Below are 24,178 nucleotides of genomic sequence, written 5' to 3'. Positions count from 1 at the left end.
CTCGGGTAAGAATTAAAAAAGAAAGAAAGAAAGAAATACCAATGAGGTGCTAATCTTAATAAGTGGATGGCATTAAAAAATGTTTATTATTCACGATGACAACTATTATGTTGGATATGGTTGGATATATCAACTTGGCTAGGCTACAGTAGTAATACTAGTATTCTAACACTAATTTAGGAATCGCTATGAGGCCTTTTGTAGACGTAGTTAACACCTATAATCAGATGACTTTAAGTAGCCCGGGCCAGGTTGCTCAGTGGGTTGGAGTGTTGCCTGATATGCCAAGGTTGTGGGTTCGATCTCTATCAGGCCACATACAAGAATCAACCAATGAATGCATAAACAAGTGGAACAGCAAATCAATGTCTCTTTCTCCCCCTTTTTCTCTTTCTCTAAAGTCAATTAAAAAAAAAAAAAAAAAGACGACTTTAAGATTATACTCCATAATGTGAGCAGACCTCATCTAATAAACTAAATCAGCTTATGTACAAAACTGAAGTTACCTACCCTGAGAAAAAATTCTACTTCAAAACTGTACCATCAATCCACCTGGAGAATTTCTAGCCTGTCAGCATACTCTACGAATTTTAGACTCACGAGACCCATAATACTGTAACTCCACTGTCTTTATTTGATATATACACACATACAAGTGTGTGTGTATGTGTATATACACACATACATTTTTCTTCAGCTGGCTGTGACTGAGGTGACTCATGTGTATGTTTATCCTACTTGCTTAGACTGGATATCTAAAAGGGTAGGGGTTTCAGCTTAGAAAGTTAGTTTCTGCTACTTGTGGTCATATCCTCCAGTAGGTTAGCCTGAACAGCGCAGGAAGGCAAGTCCCAGTGTACAAGCTCTTTTCAAGTTTCTGCTTACTGCATTTTTTTTTTTACTATCAAGCAAGCAATATAAACCCAGAATCAATGTAGAAGTTATAAATGGATCAAAATAATAGGATTTTTGAAGATTCTCCAAGGAAGAAGAAAGAGCTAGTTCTCATGCAAGTCATAAGCTCAGTTGTGGAGTCATTTTAGGTTCTGTCCTAAAGAGCTACCTCTAAGGGTAGAGGTTAGAGGAAAGAGGCCGAGCATTATTTACGGGCATAGACAGCAGGAGGCATGATTCACTGAAGGCCATTCCTGTAACAGTGTGACATATCACTGTTCACTGTTAGTCCTGGGAATGCTATAGACTAGATGTTGGTGCCTCCCCCACCCCCAATTCAAGTTAAATCCTAATTAATGTCCAATATGATGGCATGTGGAGGTGGGGCCTTTAGGACATGATTAGATCATGAAGGTAGAGCCCTCATAAGTGGGATTAGTGTCCTTATAAAAAGTGATCCCATGCCCCTTCTGCCATGTGAGGATACAGAGAAAAGACTCCCTCTATGAACCAGGAAGTATGTCCTCACCAGACAATGAATCTGAGGATGCTTTGATCTTGGGCTTACCAGCCTCTAGAACTGTGAGAAAGAAATTCCTGTTGTTTATAAACCACCTAATCTGGAGTACTGTGTTAAAAGCAGCATGAACAGAGTACGGCAGGGAACTTTCAGTTCTTTTTCTAGAACACACAAGCTTATTCACCCAGATGCATATGGTCTGAGTGGATGAGATGATTGGTTTATGTTTGCTTACAAAAACAGGATGTCACTATATATAATGTGTTAAACTTCAACTACAAATGAAGACCACTCAGAAATTACATTATAGACATATAAAACAATATAATTCCTTCATCAAAAGTATACTGATTGTTCATTTTTTCTAATAATACAACAGTATACTCAGAAAAAATAATCCTATAAGAAAATTTTATATAAATCTAGAAAATTTAGCCTGAAAATAAAAGTCTTCTCAGTTCAATACTTTCATGATTACATCTTTTTCAGTAAGAATAATTGACTATATTGTATTACTATTTTATAGTTCATAAAACTTGGGCCTATGTTTGCAAAGTTTGCATTCACAATGACTCCTACTAATCTTTCTGGTCTCCTCAAGTTGAGAGAAGACAAGTACCTGCTTGCTGTACACTAATTACTCTCCATGAGAACAAGGCAAAACAAAACATTTATTATAGACAGTGGATACTAAATTTTTCATGGCCTTGCATTATTTTAGAAGCTGGAAAAGCTAGAACTCATTTTCTTGATAAGGCAGCAAAACACAATGGAAGTAACATCTAAGGAACATAGGTTGATTGATACAGAGAACAGAGATAGCAATTATAAAAGGCAAGTCTTTCTTGTGAAGTGATTTTGGTCAGATAAAACTGCTCATAAAACCACAGAGAAGAAAGAAGACAGGTCCAGGCAAGTGTTCCTGCAATAAAACCATTTATAAAATTGTCACGTAAATCCCTTTTCTTGGTGAAAACTGACTAATGCAGAAAATATGATGAAAAATAATGGTGAGTTACAGCAATTTTCCTCAAAACTATAGAAAGTGACTGAAATAGAACTTGAGTTACATTTTTAGATTCAGAGTTAGTTACAAACATACTACAGTGCATTTGAACCTAGACGATAGCTAATTTATTTCAAGCTCAAAAATATTTTTAGAATGAGTTAAGTAATAAAATTTAAGCAAGATTTTGCAGTTAGGCCCTGGCCGATTTGGCTCAGTGGTTAAAGTGTCGGCCGGAGGTCCAGAGAGACCTGGGTTCGGTTACTGCTAAGGGCACGTACCTCGGTTGCAGTTTGTCCCTGTCCCTGGTTGGGTCGTGCGGGTGGCAGCCACTCAATGTGTCCCTTTCATGTCGATGTTTCTCTGTTTCTCTCTCTCCTCTTATTCTATCTGAGCAAAAAATGGAAAAATGTCCTCAGGTGAAAATAAAAAAAACAGATTTTGGATTTAGTCAGGGCTGTAATTGAGATCTGGGTTACAATCTTAGCTTCCTTAATTATTAGGAAGTTACTTCACTTCTCTGAACCTGTTTTCACTACTGAAAAATGAGAATAAAACTTACCATTAGACTAGATACCTTGAGTTTTTGGTAATATAAATAAGAATAACAGGGTGAGGGAAGTAGAGGGTAGAAAAATCAGTACAGACAAAATAAATACTAAAGGAATAAATATAGCCCTGGCTGGTATGGCTCAGTTGGTTGGGCATCATCCCATGCATGGAAAGGTTGTTGGGTTCAATTCTTGGTCAGCGCACATGCCCGGGTTTTGGGCTCAATACTGGGTAGGGGGTGTGCAGGAGGCAGCAGATCAATGTTTCACTCTCACATTGATGTTTCTCTCTCTCTCTTCTTCTCCATTCCTCTTTCTCTCTAAAAATCAAAAGAAAAATAAATAAGTAGGAATAGTTATAATAAATTTTAAAAGAAGAAAAATAAGGTGCTGCAGTAGAAATAAGCCTTACTATGAAAATATAGTTTCCAGCATAGTACATGGCAGAATATATGCTCAAGAAACATTAGATTTCATCCCTATATTCCCCTGCTGAATTATGAATTAAAAACACTGAACAAGAGGAATTTAATTTGCCCTGGCCGGGTGGTACAGGTTGGTTGGAGCATCGTCCTGTAAACCAAAGGGTTGTGGGTTCGATTCTCAGTCAGAGCATATACCTGGGTTTCAGGTTCAATCCCCAGTCTAGGCACATATGAGAGGCAACTGATCGATGTTTCTCTCTCCCTAAAAATCAATAAAAAAACCACAACCTCCAGTGAGGATTACAAAATAGGCTTATTGCCCTGGCAGGTTTTGCTCAGTGGTTAGAGCATCGGCCTGTGGTCCAGAGAAACCTGGGTTCAGTTTCCGCTAAGGGCACGTACCTCAGTTGCAGTTTGTCCCTGGCCCTGGTTGGGTCGTGCAGGTGGCAGCCACTCAATGTGTACCTTTCACGTCGATGTTTCTCTTTCCCTCTCTTTCCTGCCCACTCTATCTGAACAAAAAATGGAAAAGTGCCCTTGGGCAAGGATAAAAATAAATAAATAAATAATAGGCTTATTATGAAAAACAGAACAAAACAATATTTAATTCAACTTCTTGAGTAGACAACATTATACAATTAGGATATAAAATATTTAATATAATTCGCAACATTGAAGTAGAAGCACTTTATGAATATTGGTTTACAGCATGCCTGAGGAGACAGTATAGCACAAGCAGGTCCTCCAGCCAGAAAGATCCTTGATTAATCGCATTATTTAAATTTGAACAGAGCACTTAACCTCTTCAAGCCTCAGCTTCTTATCTTAGTTGGAAAATGAGGACAATATAAGCACCTATTTCATTGGATTGCTATTAAGATTTAATGACAAAACTACAGTAATTAGATCAGTATGGTATTGGTATAAAAACAAACACATAGATCAATAAAAAGGATAGCACAGAAACAAAATAACCAAGAGTATACAACAAGGAAAGGATAGTCTCTTTAATATACGGTGTTGGAAAACTGGAGAGCCACATGCAGAAGAATGAAAGTGAACTGCTGTCTTACACTACTTACAAAAATCAACTCAAGCCCTGGCCGGTTTGGCTCAGCGGTTAGAGCGTCGGCCTGCGGTCCTGAGAGACCCGGGTTCGGTTCCCACTAAGGGCGTGTACCTCGGTTGCAGTTTGTCCCCGGCCCTGGTCAGTTGTGCGGGTGGCAGCCACTAGATGTGTTCCTTTCACATCGATGTTTCTCTCTCTCTCTCTCTCTCTCTCTCTCTGTTTCTCTCTCTCTCTCCCACTCTACCTGAACAAAAAATGGAAAAATGTCCTCGGGTGAGGATAAAAAAAAAAAAAAATCAACTCAAAATGACTTAAAGAGAAATCATAAAACTCCTAGAAGAAAACAGGGGGTAACCCCTTGACATTCAGTCTTGGTAATAGTTTTTTTGGATTTAAAACCAAAAGCAAATGCAACAAAAGCCAAAATAAACAACTGACTAGGTCAAACTGGAAAGCTTCTGCACAGCGAAAGAAACCATTAACAAAATGAAAACAAAATCTATGGAATAGGAGCAAATATCTGCAAATATGTATTTGATAAGGGGCTAACACTCAAATAACATAAAAAACTCATACAACTCAACAGCAAACCATGCCCTGACCAAACCTAAATAATCCAATTAAATGGGCACAGGAACTGTTTCCAAGACACAAATGGCCAACAGGTAGAGGAAAACAAATCATCAGGGAAATGCAAATCAAAACCACAATGAGATATCACCTTACACCTGTTAGAATGTCTGTCATCAAAAAACAAGAGGTAAGTGTTGGCAATGATGTAGAGAAAAGTAAACCCTGGTGCACTGTTGGTGGAAATGTGAACTGGTGCAGCCACTATGAAAAACAATATGGAGGTTCCTTGAAAAATTCAAAAAAAGAACCACCATATTATCCCTAATTCCACTTCTGGATACCAGAAGGAAATGAAATCATTCTTGAAGAAATATCTGCACCTCTATAGTAATTGCAGACTATTTAAAACAGCCAAGCCATAGACACAACCTAAGTGTCCTGGAGAGAAGAATAAAGAAAATGTGGTGTATATACACAATGGAATATTAATTACTATAAAAAAGAAGGAAATCTTGCCATTTGCATGAATGGACCTTGAGGGTATTAGGCAAAATGAAATAAGTCAGATAGAGAGAGATACAATTGTATGCTCTCACTTACAGGTAGACTCTAAAACAAACAAACAAACAAACAAACAAAAAAACCGAACTCGTAGAAACAAAGGGCAAACTGGTCAAAAGTTCTGAATTTCCAGTTACAAGTTCTGCAGATATAATATAAAGCATAGTTAAAACAAAAAAAATAATGAATAGTATCTGGCATAGTATATTTCAGTAAAGGATTAGGAAAAATGATCAATCCTACAAATCTGATGAATGTCCTTAAACACATATCTCAAAACTCAGTATTTGCTTTTCTTTTACTAAGCCATTTCTACTGAGCTATTTACCAAACCACGTATTTCGGAAAGAAACCTATTATTTACTTTCAGTTGGAAAACTTATCAATTACAGTAAGGAAAAGAAGTGCTTAAAAAAAAAGATAAGATGAGAGACACTAGTCCAAACAGTTGAAAATGACATTTAGAGTTCACGTCTACAGCTTCTTGAGAAAGTGACCTGCGGTGTATCACACTCAGAAAGCAGAGGGATGGGCAAAACTTGCAGGGTAAGTAAGAGTCGTCAACACCAGAGAAGGTGCCTTCACAGACGGGCACCATGCGTAACCAAGTAAATGACAGCAACAGGAATGGTGAATTCCGCACCTAGGCCCCTTCTCTCTCCACCCCAGCAGGTTCCAACCTCTCCCCAAAGCCTTCACTCCAGGCTAACTCCCCACCCGCACAGATAAAGGCGCTACAGGTAAGGCGGGCGGGGTCAGAGGATGCGGTGTCGTCTCAAGTCTTCCCTGGAGCCCAAATGACGCGCGCGGCCCCCTCTCCATTGTACAGAGAGATTCTGACAACAGAAAGGCTAAAACTTTTTTCTTCTTCTTCCAGAGAGCACCACCAGGCCGTAGCGTGCGAACACCTGAAGAGAAAGTGGGGTCTTCCCACCTCTCCAGACTCTGCCCGGGCCCTTCCACCCCAATGGCAGGAGCTTCTCTGAGCCGGGAGCGCTCCCCCAAACTCCTCCCCCGCCGCAGACCGCCCGCCCGGGCTCACCTGGGAGCGGTTCCAGCAGGAGATGGCTTAGGGGAAACTCAGGAGAAGCGGGCCAGCGAGCGACGCCACCGAAGGGACAGTCATGGTCAGCAGCGCAGACGCGATCAGCCGCTGCTGCACCTCCCGCCTCCGGGTGGATCCCCCGCCGCCCCGGTTCGGTCGCAGCCTCCCGCATTGCACGCCGGGAAAGGCCTGCCTCCGCTTCTCAGGGACTTCAGTTCCCAGCATGCACAGGCCTCTAGGAAGAACTGCACGCTGGGATTGGGAGTCCGGCTCCTACGCCTTCCCGTAGTCCGTAACGCAGAGTCCAGGGACATCTCTGGGGATTCCAATCGCAAAGCATCACCCACCGTCGTGAAATGTAGGCTCCTTTTGCATCCGGGACGTTGTTCCAGCCTTGGCTGGGTGGGGAATGGTGTCGCCTAGCAGCCGCCGCCGCTGTGGCTTGCACGGAACAAGTTGGCGGGATCCGCTGTCCGGTTGAAACCGCGCTGGGGAGCCGTCGGGCATAGCTGCGGGGCCGGCTTGGTGAATGCGGTAGATGAGAAACCTCCGCTGGTTGCCAGGCTTGGTGGGTGGATCCTGATGAGCAGGAGCAGCGAATCTCTCCCCACGCAGGTTCTTAAGCCTCAGGGCCCCTGTGCTGTAGTCGAGCTTCCCCGCCCCTTCGTCTTTGGTCGGCAGTCCGTCTATCTGCCTTCCTGCTTCAGCCCTGTTTACTCTGACCCAAATGCACTCATTTCAGTCGTTTCTTTCTGCACTTCCCTCCACCCCACCCCACCCTCGAGTTCCCGCTTCTCCTAGGGGTCAGTTTCAGCCTTCCAAGCACCCCCGCGCGTGGCACCATTAGATAGATGTTCGCGCGCCTTGGTGGTAAAGAGGCGGAGAAGGGGACACACAGTCTCAGCTCTGACCTAGATTAGTTGAGCCAGTGAACTGTCATAGTTTCTTTAGCTAGTACAGTAACTGATGGTTTATGCCAACTGCTGTTCTTTTGATGAAGGCTATTTCACCTACATATTTGTTACACATTTAAGGAGCCACACCGTAGTTACAATAATGTAATCTATAAAAACTAAATTGCTGTTGAAACAATAATGCTGTTTACCTTGAAACTGCTAATAGCTACCTGTTGTGTTACAGAAGATAAAGCATTGTTAAAGAATTCAAGATGCCACCTAATATAAACTGGAAAGATATAGTAAAAGTTGACCCAGATGACCTGCCTCGTCAAGAAGAATTGGCAGATAATTTATTGGTTTCCTTATCTAAGGTACTCAATTGATTATACACACACACACACACACACACACACACACACAACTGTGATTAAGTTAAATTGCGAAATCAGTGAGTGGTTTAACTGGAAAAATGTTCATATTTTGCTTAAGTGTTATAAAATATAAAATTGTTGCTTTTCTGTTTACTTAGGTGGAAGTAAATGAGCTAAAAAGTGAAAGTCAAGAAAATTTGATACACCTTTTCAGAATTACTCAGTCACTAATGAAGGTTTGTATGTAGTAGTTTTAATAACAGCTTTGACTATTAGAGACATTTAAGAATGTTCTTAAATAAGTTAGTACTTTGTAATAGCTAAGTAACCACTAAAAATGTGATATCCAAACATTGCTAGTGTTTGCTCTAAAGTTCCTGAAAGAATATGTAGGGGAAATAGAATGTGTGTGCTTAAAAATGACAGGGAGGTTCTGTGTTAATTATATTAGCATAATCCTGAAATAGAAATAAAAAATGTAGATGGCTACTATAGGGATTTGTTAGAAGGGAAAGAGAGTTTCAGAAGACCTCGTAAAGATCAAAGACTGATATTGTTTTAGGTAAATGGAAGGCAGTTGAAAAATGTTAAGGAGACTCTAGAGCTGGAAGTTACCATAAATAAAAACTGGGAATTGAAAATGTGCCTGTTCTTTACATTTAAGGAGACAAGTGCAGAAAGTTTATAGCAGCTTGCAGAGGAAACAGATGGTGGTATCTGTAGTTTGACAGCTTTGTTAAGAACTTCAGGTTATATTTTAAGCTGTCAGCAATGAGGATTCATTAAAGGTTTTTGAGTCAGAATTGATAGATACAAAAATATGCATTAGGAAGGCTAACCTAGGTAGGTTAATAGGACAAATCGAAGGGAATTGAAGCAGTTTCGACATAACAGTATGAAAAAGATTAGACACAAACGTATGGACTAGAATAATGACAATTAGAATGGAAAAGAAGAGAAGAAAATAGATAGTGGAAAACATTACAAAGGGAAAAGTTGCAATACTGGATATAAGACTCGAGAGAAAAAGAGGAAACAAAGGTGTTTTAAACTGTTAAGAATCTAAAAATTATGGCCTTAAAAAGGAAAATTATGTAGTGGTCATTTAACAAATATTTATTGAATGTCTGTTGCCACGAGACAGGGGCTTCAGACACTAAGTATTGGGAGAGCAAACACAGTTCTTATTTTCAGTTCTTACATTTTGGTGTAAAGGCATATTACAGTCACTTTTTTTTAAATGTTTAGATGAAAGCTCAAGAAGTAGAACTAGCTTTGGAAGAAGTTGATAAAGCTGGAGAAGAACAAGCAAAATTTGGTAAATACCTTAGAAAAAATTTATGGTGTTAAGAGATTAGCCCTACCCGACCTGTTTGGCTCAGGGGTTAGAATTTCAGCCCATGGACCAAAGAGTTGCAGGTTCAATTCCTCGGTTGCAGTTCGATCCCCCAGCCCGGGTTGGGGTTGAGCAGGGGGCAACCAATCAATGTGTCTCTGTCACATCAATGTTTCTCTGTCTCTCTCTCTTTCTCTCTCTCCCTCCCTCTATCCCCCTTTTCACTATATCTGAAAATCAATGGAAAAATATCCTTGGGGGAGCATTTAGAAAAAGAGATTAGCCAAAGAACATATATGCAAAGCCCATGGACAGAGACAAGAGTGTGGTGAAGGCCAGAGGGAGGTGGGCAAAGTATGTGTGTATGTGGGGGGATCTGTAATAGTGTCAACAATAATAAAAAAAAATGTATGATATAGATTGTGGATTCCATTTATTCACTAAGCAATAGAGAATTAGCTTTAATATAGTCCATAAAATTTGTATACTCAATTTGTTTTGAAAGATAGCTTCTACTCTATGGGTCTTATATAAAATAGGTTTTTTCTCTTATATTACCTTGTTACAGTCATGATGGAATCTTTAAAAATAATTTATTATTCTATTGAAATTGATTTAAAAGCTTGATAAATCTGACCAATTGAAATGTTTATCTTTTTTTTTAATAGAAAATCAATTAAAAACTAAAGTAATTAAACTGGAAAATGAACTGGAGGTATGTCCTTTTGTATTTCCTAGGGTGTAATTGTTAATTTTATTATTTAGAATTGTTATTTTCATATTTTTTTATTATTATTGGGTGGAAAAATCACAAGAATTATATTGTTTTCATACTTATTTGTTCAGTATGTATTTTACATGCCTATTATGTACCTTAAATTCTATTAAGAATTGAGCATCTAGTTGTGAACAAAATAAAAACATTCAATAATCCTGTAGAGAGTATATAAAGGATTAGTGGTAATGAGTGGAGTGAGACAAGTGGGAATGTGAGGAATATATACAGAGGGTAATAGTAGAAGAAGCAGCTTTTTAAAATAGCCCAGAGCCAAAATACGAATGTATTGTTAAGGAATGGGTTATATTGAGAACTGCGAGAATGTAGGAAGGATTGTGATACAAATGGATTAGACTTTAAAAGGAGGAAGGGAGGAAGAATGGATGTGTACAGAAGCCTTTAGTTTGTAGGTTTAGTGCCTGAAAGTTGAGGAAATGGAGAGAAGGTGATCTGCTAAATCTCCTGATGTATGGTCCAATTTTAAGGAAGTCAGATAAAGTTTGGAATATAGTTTGGAATATGGTGGAGAATGAGCTAGAGATTACTAGATCTGGAGTAAGACAATTTGAGTTCAAATCCAGATTCTTTTCTATGTTAACTATATAAACTTTATTTTTTATTCCCTACGGTATGTCCAGCTTCTAGGATAATGCCAACCAGTCTCAATGAATACTTATTTGGTGAATTTTGAAGTGTGATCCATTCTGTGTTGGTGTTTGGCCTGAGAGTTGCTGTAAAATAGAAGAACAGAGCTGTTGGAGATACTGTTAAGAAAGTGGTTGAAGTAAAGAGTATGAAATCCCAGCTTAATAGGCAAGGAAGTCAACATTGGGGTGTGGGGAAAGTTAGGGAGAAGAGTAGTTGAGGGATTAAAGGCTCCTGTGAGGTCAAAGGCAGGCATACTGGAAATGAAGCAGAGAATGTTCCTTCTTGGACAGGGTCCTGGTGTAGGTGTGGGTGTGGGTGTGGGTGAGGGTATGGAAGTGAGAGGTTATATTGAATTCAAGAAGCAAATAACAAAAAAAAAGAGTCCAAGAATGAAAGTTATATAGATATAAATATTGCTTAGAGATGCTTTTGATGGGAGACTATGAGCCATGTGCCAAAAATTCTCAACGAATTTTGCCAGCAAGTGATTGGAAAGTTGGTAGTTTGCTGCTATCATGAATAGGTAGAGATCTGGTAGCTGGGTATCATTTGAGATTCAAAACAGCTGACGTTTATGCAGTTGTAATATTCATGTGATGATAGCCTGGAAGTTGCAGGTTGGGGTGCTGCAAGATTTTAAATATAATCAAAGTCTGGGCTGTCCAATACAGTGGCACTAGCCACTTGTGGCTATTTACACTTAAATTCATTATCATTAAAATTAAACATTCAGTTCTTCAGTCTCACTAGCCACATTTCGAGTACTCAATAGCTACAGTGGATAGTGGTCACTATACCGGACAGTGCAGAGAACATTTCCATTATCTTAGGAAGTCATGTTGGATAACACTTGTTTAAATAGTCTGTGGTGTAAGAGTAAGGGCAGGTTAAGAATACCAAGGTTCAGTGACGGATGGAGTCTTCGGTGGTTTGTAGCCTGGTTTCAGAGCCTCGATGCTCAGGGAAAACCTAGATAGTTCATCATCAGTGTTCTGTGACTTGCAGTTTAGTCTGGCTCAGAAGCTATAAAAGAGCCTCAGTAATTGGTGGTTAACTCTTCATAGCTCTGGGTGGCTCAGGAAAAGCTTACTGGGTTGTCAACCTGCAAACTAAATTTTAAATAAGCTAAATTTAAAAAAATGTTTCGTAAGCTAATGTGATTTGAAACATTATAATACACATTTAAAGTAAATATAATTATTTGTTATAGATTCACTTGAATCTCCAAATATAATGGGATTAATTTATACTTTTGGTTTATCCCTTTAAGATGGCACTACAGTCCACAGGTGGACGTGACACTCGGTTTTTACGTGATGAAATTCGCCAACTTGAAAAGCAATTGGAGCAAAAAGACAGAGAACTGGAGGACATGGAAAAGGAGCTGGAGAAAGAGAAGAAAGTTAATGAACAAGTGAGGCACATTTTTTCAGTGAATCTTACCTGTTCAAGTTACCTAAAAAGCATCTGTTCATGCTTTTTATAATTATTGACAACAATATCAATTTTTTGGTTGTATTTATATGTGAAAATTCATGTATACTTATCTCTAAGGTTTCATTTCACAGTTGTGTTGTCATCACGTCTTCAAAATATAATGGATCAGGTACTTCTACTGACTATGACTTGGAGATTAGATTAATTCTTTATATTTGGAGGTACATTTTTCTCAGGACTAGAATTATTTACATAAAATTGATGATTTGGTCTGGAAAATTGGTATGAAGAAATTAATAGGCATTCAAAAAATTGATTCTTTTAATTTGCTATAGTTTATTTTGGGGGAAAAGATATTTTTTATATTTATTTATATTAATAGACTTAGAAATTGATCTTTTAGTGATATGTTCAATAATGCTTAATCAGATTTCTTGATTTCAGGTGTGCTTCACTTTATACAACACATAGGTTCTTAAAAAGTTGTGTTGACTTTGTAAATCAGTGCATATTTTAAATGTGACATTTCATCTTTTATATAAGCATAATTTGTGATATTCTCTTATATTGGTCCATATAAAATAATTTGTGCTGTGTTCACTTAAATTTTGTTTGTGGAAAAATTGTTCTTTGTAGATAAACTTATATTTCATGTCAGAAAATGACATGTTTTTAATTTTGGCTCAGTGGCAGTAAACTTAGTATAGAATTTGATGCCTGATTGTGGTAACTGTTCCATCCCTGATGCCCAGAAGCTTTTTCTACTTTTGTGTCCTTTAGGAGGTCATTGTTGTCTTACATCCTGATAATCTTATTTTATCGATTGTTCTCTTAGAAGTAAGTGGTTATAAATTTTAAGTAAACAACAGTGATTATTAGGTCATTTGCTGTTTAAAGAGAATCCATCATAAATTGATTTGTAAAAAAAAGCATCCCCATTCTTGATATATTTATTTTACTGTTTAATTTGGAAGAGTCATGCAATGGAAAAAGTATAGATTGATATCACCTAAAGGTTAGGATTAAACTCTTAGAGCATTATCTGTTTTGTTTACTCAGTAAAACATAACAGACCTACAGATTTTTAAAACAATCATAAAGGATCCAACCTATGCTATACAGTAATTAAATTGCTTAAGGGGATGTTTGTCTGTGTGGTTTTCTGTCTAGCCCATATATTAATCAACTTCTTACTACTCCTAACACACACCTTTAGCTAATCAGAACTACCTGTTCATTCCTGCCTTAGACTACTATCTTTATTCATAGGCACACACCCAGAAAACTTGAATATGTGGCCTATATGTCTTTGCAGCTGCTTGGTTTCTTAAAATTGAATATGGCTATTAGTTACTTTAACAGTCTCTTCTTTGTAACCAGTCATTCAGTTTTACTGCGTATTGACAGTATGCCAGATAAAGTGCTAACTGCTAGGGTTATAGTGGGCATCTAACTGTATTCTGTTTATCAGTGATGTTCACAATCAATAATAATTGTAACCTAGTGATAATACAATAATACTCTAGGGGTAGATATATTTATAGGAATATTTTGGGATACTCTAGGGAGTAATACCCACATCAGTCTTGAGGGAGTGATCTGTAAACTGAGACCTGAAGTAGGAGTTAGCCTGGCAAAGAGAATGGGATACACATGGTGGTTAAGAAAAGGGCATTCTGGCCCTGGCCGGTTTGGCTCAGCGGTTAGAGCGTCGGCCTGTGGTCCGGAGAGACCTGGGTTCAGTTCCCGCTAAGGGCACGTACCTCGGTTGCAGTTTGTCCCCGGCCCTGGTTGGTTGTGCGGGTGGCGACCACTCGATGTATCCCTTTCACGTTGATGTTTCTCTCTCTCTCTGTTTCTCTCTCTCCCTTCCACTCTACCTGAACAAAGAATGGAAAAATGTCCTCGGGTGAGGATGATTAAAAAAAAAAAAAGAAAAAAGAAAAGGGCATTCTGAATAGAAGATACAGCATTTGCTAAGACCGAGAAGTAAGATATGTATGCAAGGTGTGGTCAGGAAACTACAATTATTTATTTTGGCTGGAAGATAGATGAAAATAGCTATCACAGAGTCCTTGCAATGTGCCGGACACTTTATATGCATTGATTATCATTTGATACTTATGTGAAATAGGTGACATCTCCTTCATGCTATAGATGAATAAACAGAGTCACAGAACGGGTAATTGCCCATAGTTACACAACTAAGTGGTTAAGCCACGGTTTGAATCCAAATTTACTCAAGAGTCTGTGCTCTTAACCACTGTACTATATCCTGCCTTCCAGTTTTAACATTTATGATCCCTTGGAGAGATAAGCAAAGGCCTGTTCCTGAGGAATTTGATCTTTTTTTTAAAGGAGCCCTGGCCGGTTTGGCTCAGCAGTTGGAGTGTCGGCCTGTGGACCAGAGTCCCGGGTTCGGTTCCCGCTAGGAGCATGTACCAAAAAATAAATAAAATAAATAAAAGGAGCCAGTGAAGAATTTTGAACATAGGGATATCATGATCAATTCTACTTTTTGAAGTTTATTCTGTAGAGAGTGGATTGAAGAGGATAAAGACTAATTAGGAGACATTTCAGGCAGTAGATTAAAGTGATGACTGAGGAGGGTTAGGGACATAGACACATTTGAGAGATGTAGATATAATTGGACATGATGTGTAATTGGTTCTTGGTGAAGAGGGAGGAATGAGGAGTCCACCTTATTTTCTGGGTTGGGCCATTGGATAGGTGAATAGTATCATTCACTTAGAAGAGACACAGGAGTTTACATTTGCAATTATTATTTCAGGTTTGTACATACTGAGTTTGAGGTCTCTGTGTTCATATTCAGAAAGGATTTATCTGTGGATATGGAATTCACGAGAGACACTGGGTAGAGGAAGAATTTGTGGGTCATCAGTCTAGATGTTGAAGCCATAGAAATCCTTGTTAGGCACATCTCTGAGACATAGAAATGTCTAATGAAATAGGAAGAGGTGCTTCAAGGAACAGCTAAAGAAAGGACAAATATCAAGAGTGTGATGTTTCAAAAACCCAGGGAAAAAAGGGCATCAGTAGTGGTAAATGCTTTAGCTTTAAGTTCTTGATGTCTCTCTGCCTGTCAAAATGTTTCAATGCAAAACAGCAAGACCGTTTCTTGACTCCCATATAATAATAATAGGTAACTTTTAAGATTTGCATTTTATTATGATCTTTCTTTAAACTTTAATTTTGAAAACTTGCATGTCTTCATAAAGATTGTAAGAAAAATAACACCCATATACTGTTCATATAGATTCAGCAGTTGTCAGCATTGTGCCACATTTGCTTTAGCATTCTGTGTATCTGTACACACAGACATTTCTGTCTCTCTGTCTTCACTGAGCCATTGAGAGTTGACTGCAGATCTTATACTTTGTGTTAAAATATTATAGATATTGTGATACTTAATATATACTTAAATATATCAATATGTTTCACTTGAAAAATAAGGTATTCTCCAACATAACTGCTATATAGTTAGCATACTAAGGAAATACAATATTATTCCAATATTGTTATTTAATATCTGGTCCATATTCATATTTTCTCTTTTGACTCAATAATGTCCTTCATAGTCTCCCCACCTACTATTCAACTTTTAATCAAGGATCATATATTGTGATTGGTTATTTATTATAGGCTTTGATTGGTTATTTATTATTGGTTATTTATTATAGCCATTGGGAATCTGTCTTCTCCTTGAAATAAGGGGGAAAAACAGAAAAGTGAAAGGTTATAGGAGGGATAGGATTGAATAATAGGTGAAAAAAATATCCATGATAGCCCTGGCCGGTTTTGCTCAGTGGTTAGCATGTCAGCCTGCGTTCCAGAGAGACCCGGGTTCGGTTACTGCTACGGGCACGTACCTTGGTTGCAGTTTGTCCCCGGCCCTGGTTGGGTCGTGCAGATGGCAACCACTCGATGTGTCCCTTTCACGTCGATGTTTCTCTCTCTCCCTCCCTCCCACTCTATCTGAACAAAAAATGGAAAAAAAAAAATGTCCTCAGGTGAGGATTAAAAAAAAATATCCATGATAATAGTATATGTGCCTCTTTGGGGAAACTAAAGAGTCACAGATGAAATCATTTATATGTGGAGAACAACACTTCAAAATGTTTGCTGTTCCATTCATTCAGCTTTGTGCTAAGGACTTTATATACATCGTATTTAATTCTTATGTCAACATATGAGATGAGAAAACTGAATTTCAGAGATGTTAAATGACTTGTTCACACTTTACTAGAAATTGTTGGACAAGGTGTATAAACAAATCTAGGCCAGTCTGATTTCAGATTGCTTCTTTTAACAATTATGTTGTACTGCCTTATCTTTATAAATAATTTAATGTTCACTGAGAGCAAAGAGTATTCTAGCCCTGACATTGAACAGCTGCTAGATGATGAAGACCTTGGATAGAACACTACTCATTATTAGGCTGTGGGAAGGGAGTAATGTTTTTTTGTTTTCTGTATCCTTTGGTTAGAGTTTTTTGCTTTTATAATTTTTAAACTCAACCTGTTTTAATCCTTCCTAATTCTTAGTTTTCAAAATTTTTCTCTTATTTTTTATGTCTTAGATCGACATGAAGTCCTTAGTAATTAATTATTCTCTACTTTATTGGAGATTTAAAATGTAAATTGATTAGGTAAAAACCTGGCATTATGTGGAATTACTGCTAAATTTTATTTATTTATTTGCTCTTTTAGTTCGCTCTTCGGAATGAAGAAGCAGAACATGAAAACAGCAAATTAAGAAGAGAGGTTGGTAAAAAATTTTAGTAGCTGTGGTAGTTCAACAAATATACTTGTAAAAAAATAGTTTTCATAAATTTATGCTGTAACCTGAACTGGAATCATCTAAGTAAGTGATGTTTTCAACTGGCTGATTTTCTGATATGAATTTGTTTCAGGGAATTAGAAAATAAATCTAGAGGTGAGGCCATTAACTCTACGTTCATCTCTTAGACCTATGTGGATAAATCTTGCTCTCTGTTTTATAAGCTATCCTCTACTAGTTTGCTAATTGAATGTATGACTGGATTTCTGTCCTATTTCTCTTATTTTTATCCAGCATTCTTTTAAAATTTTTGTTCATGAAATGTTGTTAGATCTAATTATTATTTGGTTCTTCTGAGCCAAATAATGTTTGTACATTGTTTATCCTGATAGGAGTTCTTATCTTTTTAACATAATCAAGATGTTCTTTGTTTTTTTTTGGTAATATTCATACTTTCTTTGTTTATCCAAAATAATACCTCATACTTCTAGAATTTCCCCTTTTTTTTTAAATTTCTAATTATTATTTTTAATTATATATTGCCTTTCTCATTTCTAATTACCCTTTCCTGTCATTTTCTGGAGAACAAACGTCTAAAGAAAAAGGTGAGGCTTTAAGGGTGATAAAATCTGGGGATTTTAAGATATGTTTTGAGATCACTAGAGTATACAATTTTGTTTTTCTGGATTTTTTTTTAATAGAATACTGTGTTTTTTCTACCTTTAGAATGAACAGCTTCGTCAAGATGTGATTGACTATCAGAAACAAATAGATTCGCAAAAAGAAACACTTTTAACAAGAAGAGGAGAAGACAGTGACTATCGATCACAATTGTCTAAAAAAAACTATGAACTTGTTCAATATCTGGATGAAATTCAGGTAAAATGGATAGAAGTCAATTCAAGGCAATGATTCTTATAAAACTTTAATTTCATTATAGTATAAATATACTATTTAGCCCTACATTTAAATTCTTTGGTTATAAATCTGTAACTTTGTACTTGTAAGACATGAAACAAATTGCATCTTTGAAGTTGCAAATCTTCTTGCAAATTTATTATTTTTATATGCCTCTCTTGGCCATTGTTTAAGAAGATCCTTAGGTAAAGTTTTCTTGATATTAATTTGATTTCATTGGTCAACAACAGTTGATACTAAAGATCTATAAAGAATTTTCTTTTCTCCAACAGAGACTTATGATGCCATTTAATTTTAATTTAGCTTAAATTTCAGTGTCTTAAATTGTTTGAAATCATAGTGTCTTTAACTTTCTTAGACTTTAACAGAAGCGAATGAGAAAATTGAAGTTCAGAATCAAGAAATGAGAAAAAATTTGGAAGAGTCTGTACAGGAAATGGAGAAGATGACCGATGAATATAATAGAATGAAAGCTATTGTGCATCAGACAGATAATCTAATGGACCAATTAAAAAAAGAAAATGATCATTATCGACTTCAAGTAAGAATTCCTGTTGGACTAACTTATTTTTGCAGACCTCATATTGCATTTTTCTTAATTATTTGATACTAGATGGTACTTTAACTTTCTAGGATATGAATTTTTGTCTTATGCTGTAATATGTCATTTTATACTGTAATGTGTTGCCTTGCTGATATATTTGTCCATTATTTATTTTTCTAATTTTCTTACATATACCTTATAATTCTTGCCATGTAGGGTATAAAGGTGATACCTTAGTGAATGTGTAGATAGTAGTCCTACAAAGCTAATAATTATGGGAATTTTCTACTAAGGACTCTTAGGAGTTCTGTGGACCATAAAGTTTAATTTTATACCATAAATGTACTATAAATATCAAAAAAATAGTTACACTTACATGTGTTTAAACTTATTTAAGAAAATATAATAATGTTTAAAAGTATAATTTTCTAGTAATGAAAAGAGTTATATAACTATAAAGATGCAGAAACCATTAAATGTCACTTCTAACTACAGAACTGCTCCAAAAATGAATATGCATTTGTAAGGTGTATATATGTGTATGTATATGCATAATATGTATGTAATGTATTTATAAGCATTCATATATAATAAATGTGTTTATATTGCACTGATTTGCAATGATTCTTGAAATAATTGTTGCCCTTTAGGTGCAAGAGCTTACAGATCTTCTAAAAGCAAAAAATGAAGAAGATGATCCAATCATGATAGCTGTCAATGCAAAAGTAGAAGAATGGAAGGTGCTTTTTCAATTGATATAATGTCTTTTTTCTCTCCAGTGTACATTTCAATTTCTTAGTCTTAGTTTTCTTTAAAGGCCTTATAACAGTTAATGAAATTTTTATTAGGCATTTTAAAAAGTGTATTAAATATCTTAGCTAGAAAAACTTAAATGTCCTGTGTAGTTTTCTTGCTTATTTGCTGTTGAATGAGCTCTTTCACATCAGTGAGTTAAACTTAAAATTAAACTTTTTGATAGAAATCTAAGTCCAAAATGTAATGTATTTGTCATCTAAAATAGTTAATTCTAAATAAATTTAAATATTTTTACACGAATGATAGTTACCTTGTATACATTAGTTATGTAGTTGCAGGTTAAATTTTAGTGTCGAGTCAGTTGTTCTGACTCATTTTCCATGTCAGATTAATCAAGCTTTTGGCATTCACTGGGAATGGGAGTAAGGAAAGGGGGCTTTTGGAATCACCTGAGCGGTCTTTTCAGAAATCTTTTTCTCCTCACCACTCTCCAACCACAGCATATCCCCAGCCTCACCAAGTCAGAAACTAGGATTGTAATGATTGCATATTTTGAAGAAAAACAAAAACATCTAAAATGATTTTGAATAAATAATTCTAAAAGCTATCACTTCTATAGTCAATGTTTCTAACAGGGTTTACATAAATCTTATTGGCCATTTGGACTTGGTAATCATCTGGGAAGCACAGATGAACAAAGGCAGACTGGCGGGTGTGGTTCAAGAGTTGAACATCAACCCATGCACCAGAAGGTCACCAGTTCGATTCCCGGTCAGGGCACATGCCCAGGTTGTGGGCCTGATCCCCAGTGGGGGGCATTTAGGAGATAGCCATTCGATGTTCTCTCTCATTTATGCTTCTATTTCTCTCTCATTTTCCCTTCCTCTTTCTCTAAAAATCAATAAAGAAAAAATAAATAAACAAAGGCAGTAACGTTCGAAATGAGGCCTACAGACTCAGAGGTCAGTAAACTTCCTGTAGAAGGCGAGGGGGTGTATTTTAGACCATTTGGTCTCTGATGTAATTACTCAATTCTGCTATTATTGCATGAAAGCAATTGTATACAGTACATAAAAGAATGAGCAAGGTTTTTTCCAGTAAATGTTTACAAAAACAGGTAGCAAGCCAAATTATTTTTATCATATTTAATTTTAGGAGAGATGGTAGCATATACATTCTTTTCTACTTTGTTTTTGCTTAGTATCTTTTTTAAAGTGTTATTTTATATCCCTGCACAAAGTATGCATGTTCTTTTTTTTTTAATCCTCACCTGAGGATTTTTTTTCTATTTATCTTCAGATAGAGTGGGAGGGAAAGAGAGAGAGAGAGAGTGAGAGAGAGAGAGAGAGAGAGACTGAAACATTGATGTGAGAGACACACATTTACTGGTTACCTTCCACACAACCCGACCAGGGCCAGGAACCAAACCACAACCGAGGTATGTGCCCTTGACCAGAATCAAACCTGCAGCTCTTTGGTCCACAGGTCAACATTCTGACCGCTGAGCCAAACTGGCCAAGGCTGCATTGTTCTTTTTAACGGCTATGTAATTTTTTGTAGATTTGTTTTTTCTTTAATTGAGTAATTACTTTGTGATGCTTGGGAGGTTTCCAATTTTTGCTGCTGGAAACAATGTTTTTGTTTTAAATATGTTTTTATTGATTTTTTAGAGAGAGGGATAGAGAGAGAGAAACATCGATGTGAGAGAAAACATCTATCGGCTGCCTCCTGCATGCCCCCCCACCCCAGGGATTAAGCCAGATACCCTGGCATGTGCCCTGACCAGGAATAAAACCAGGACCTCTCAGTCCATGGGATGACACTCAATCCACTGAGCAACACCAGCTGCGCTGGAAACGATGTTTTAATGAATATGTTTGTATATTCATTATTTTGAAAATGTATACGTGTAGAATAAATTGCTACAAGTATAATTGTGATACATATTGCTCTTCAGTTTGTCACTTGTATATTGGCTTTATGGGTTTTTTTTGCTGTCAAGTATGTTTTTATATATTACATAGTTAATGTATTTTTATGGCTTTTGGCCTTCGTATCATGATTAAAAAGGATTATGAATATAAAATTATTTGTTCATATTTTCTTGTATCTTTTAGTTTCACTTTTTACATTTAGATCTTTGAAGCATATGTAATTCATTTTAGTATGAAGAATGAGATATGGATGCACTAGAGGTAGTCTGTTGTCCAAACATCATTTATTGGATATTTTATCATTCTCTGTACTGAAATACAGTTCCATTTTTAGTACATACAAAACTCCTGTTGAATTTGAATTTAATTTAGGACTTTTTAAATATTGATTGACCTATTTTTTAACCATGTATACTTGTTTTCATTATTGTTATATTTAACCATTTGAAAAAAGCTCTTCCAATTTTTCTATTTTTAGACTTATCAATGTGTTTTTTAATACAAATACTAAAAAATATTTTAGTTTTTAAAAAATATTTTAGTTTTCAAAAATATTTTAGTTTTTTTATTGGGTATGTATTCAATTTATAAATTAATTTATAGATTGCTGTTGATATTTGGTCCTGCTAGCAAAGAACATAAGATACTTTTTTTAAAACTGAGGTATAATGGACATAACATTCCATTAGTTTCAGGTGTACAATGTAATGATTTGATATTTGTATGTATTGCAAAATGATCATCACCGCAATAAATACAGTTAACATCTGTCACCATACATAGTTACAATTTTTGGGAGGGGGGATGAGAACTTTCAAAATCCGCTCTCCTAGCTGTTTTCAAGTATGCAAGACAATATTAAAAAACAATGGTTAGATGCCATGAAGTAGGTTTCAATGCCTTGACCCCATGTATGTTGTCAGGCCCGAGGGCCTCTCATCCTTGTCAAGGGGAGTGATAACCTCCTTTCACAACGACACTACAAGATACCTTTTGTTCATTCAAGACAGTCTATGCTTCTCAATGGCACTTTAATGTTTTCTTCATAAAGATTAATTGTATAAAATTTTCTGTAATTGCATGGAAGTATTTATAATTTCTTGTTTTAGGAATGGGTTTTGAAAGCTTTGGATTGTTTAAAGATTCAGTTCCTAGAATAGCAAAAATTACAGTGTGTAGTTTTGAATCATTTCTTATTTGAACTTCAGGTTGTAGACACGAGGAACAATGATTATTCACTAGTTGCAAATACTTCAAATATTTTATTTACTTTGTTTTTTTTAAAATCCCCTGATGGTATCTATTAAAGTATTTATCGTAAATGAGGAATGGTTTATTAAATTTTCTCTTATGTAATAAATCCTACTTTGTTTATTTCTAGTTAATTTTGTCTTCTAAAGATGACGAAATTATTGAATATCAGCAAATGTTACATAACCTGAGGGAGAAACTGAAAAATGCCCAGCTTGATGCTGATAAAAGTAATGTCATGGCTCTACAACAGGTAAAACCTTCTCAAAATTCGGGTTGTCAACCAGTTTTATTTTATTTATTGTTAATCCTTACTTGAGGGTATTTTTCCTTTTTTTTGGATAGAGTGGAAGGGAGGGAGAAGGAAGGAGAGAGACATATCAGTGAGAGAGAGAGACATTGATTGGCTGCCTCCCACATGACCACCAGGGTCAGGGGTCAAACCTGCAATCCAGATATGTGCCCTTGACCAGAAATTGAACCCTTGACCCTACGGTGCATGGGCTGTCGCTGTAACTGCTGAGCCAAACTGGCCAGGGCTCAACCAGTTTTATTAAAGTTGGCAATGAAACCTTGCACTATGTCTTATTATATCACCTATGCCTAATCTAGTGGCTTGTACTATTGGATAGGTAGTAAAATCTCTTGGAGTTTCTTACACTGTCCAGTCCCACAAAAATATTAGAATTGGGAATATAATTATTTTGTGTATTTTTCTGCATTGGTGTAGATATTTATTGTTCTGATTGGGAATTATTTAATATGAAACTTAAAAACTTTTAGAAATTTTAATATATCTTAACATTCTTATTAAACTTTATTGTATTTTAGTGAAGTATGCTATAGAATGTGAAGGAGGCTAAAAGTGGTTATAATTGTACTACATAAGGATTTCATTTTTAGTACAAATGTATTCATATAGAAAGATGTTATACTTTCATTATCAGTGCTTTATACTCAGCTCAAAAGAAAGAAGGACATTTTGGAAGTATTTGGTGAATAAGAATAATTTTAAGGGACAGTCATTGTGAATGAAGTGCTGCAGGGGTAAAAGCTAAGTTGAGTAAGTGAGAATGCACAGGGCCAAACACAAACATACAAAAAGGTGGGTGTTGGGGAAAAGTAACATCAAAGGAGCCCTAAGAAGCCACAAATATTAGAGAGTTTTAGAATTCCTGTTTGCCCGAGAGTTAGCCATTAAACCACATTTAAGTATTAGAGTGACAGCAGTGTACTTAATGATGTATATATAGTGCAATTGAGATATAGGAAATAGTAAAAGGTACAGTTTTAACTCACAAAATATATAGTCTATAATCTCATTAAAAACAATACCTACCTCTTTTCTTACTTTTAAAATGTGTGTTAAGCCTTGGCTGGTTTGGCTCAGCAGTTACAGTATCTACCTGAGGACCAAAGGGTCGCAGGTTTGGTTCCTGGACAAGGGCACACACCTGGGTTGCAGGATTGTCCTGGCCCCGGTCAGGGTTGTGTGGGAGGCAACCAACCAGTCGATGTGTCTCTTTTACATCGATGTTCTCTCTCTCTCTCTCTCTCTCTCTCTCTCTCTCTCTCTCTCTCTCTCTGCCTCCTTCCCTCCCTTCCACTCTATCTAAAAAAATCAGTGGAAAAATATCCTTGGGTGAGGATTAACAACAAGAAATGGATGTTAATATTATTGAAAAGATAATATGTAATGTTCAAAAATATCTTATAGGGTATACAAGAACGAGATAGTCATATTAAGATGCTCACTGAGCAAGTAGAACAATATACAAAAGAAATGGAAAAAAATACTTTTATTATTGAAGACTTGAAAAATGAGCTCCAAAGAAACAAAGGTAATTTAATATTTTATAAGT

General features: G+C 36.4%; 2 protein-coding genes and 1 non-coding gene across 11 annotated transcripts in view; 1 reads left to right on the top strand and 2 right to left on the bottom strand.

The window, feature by feature from the left end:
* Nucleotides 1-6,789, bottom strand: part of TMTC3 (transmembrane O-mannosyltransferase targeting cadherins 3) — a 58,013-nt gene extending 51,224 nt beyond the window's left edge. For 4 of the 9 annotated variants that reach the window (XM_036251595.1, XM_036251592.1, XM_036251596.1 and 1 more), the window contains exon 1: nt 3,799-3,842. Coding sequence is in view for 1 of the 9 variants with exons in the window: in XM_036251587.1 (XP_036107480.1) it covers nt 2,983-2,985 (3 nt within the window). In the remaining 8 variants the exon portion in view is untranslated. Of the gene's footprint in view, nt 1-1,423; nt 1,475-2,982; nt 3,070-3,798; nt 3,843-6,641 lie in introns of those variants that run through there. The other 5 variants (XM_036251597.1, XM_036251591.1, XM_036251588.1 and 2 more) reach the window with 4 other exon arrangements.
* Nucleotides 6,790-6,945: 156 nt separating this feature from the next.
* CEP290 (centrosomal protein 290) overlaps nt 6,946-24,178 on the top strand; it is a 101,058-nt gene continuing 83,825 nt past the window's right edge. The window contains exons 1-12 of the mRNA XM_036251095.1: nt 6,946-7,212; nt 7,785-7,914; nt 8,073-8,150; nt 9,163-9,232; nt 9,919-9,965; nt 11,947-12,090; nt 16,844-16,897; nt 17,640-17,792; nt 18,190-18,372; nt 19,026-19,115; nt 22,447-22,569; nt 24,034-24,157. Of these exons, the coding sequence (XP_036106988.1) occupies nt 7,813-7,914; nt 8,073-8,150; nt 9,163-9,232; nt 9,919-9,965; nt 11,947-12,090; nt 16,844-16,897; nt 17,640-17,792; nt 18,190-18,372; nt 19,026-19,115; nt 22,447-22,569; nt 24,034-24,157 (1,168 nt within the window). The 5' untranslated portion in view covers nt 6,946-7,212; nt 7,785-7,812. The remainder of the gene's footprint in view (nt 7,213-7,784; nt 7,915-8,072; nt 8,151-9,162; nt 9,233-9,918; nt 9,966-11,946; nt 12,091-16,843; nt 16,898-17,639; nt 17,793-18,189; nt 18,373-19,025; nt 19,116-22,446; nt 22,570-24,033; nt 24,158-24,178) is intronic.
* LOC118624903 lies at nt 21,926-22,045 on the bottom strand. The gene has a single exon (XR_004958557.1). It is a non-coding gene; the product is annotated as a U6atac minor spliceosomal RNA (small nuclear RNA).

Source organism: Molossus molossus, unplaced genomic scaffold (genome assembly GCF_014108415.1).
Source record: "Molossus molossus isolate mMolMol1 unplaced genomic scaffold, mMolMol1.p scaffold_m16_p_10, whole genome shotgun sequence".
Lineage (NCBI taxonomy): Eukaryota > Metazoa > Chordata > Mammalia > Chiroptera > Molossidae > Molossus > Molossus molossus.
The sequence above is the reverse complement of the archived record's forward strand: the minus strand, read 5'-3'. Positions and strand labels throughout refer to the sequence as shown.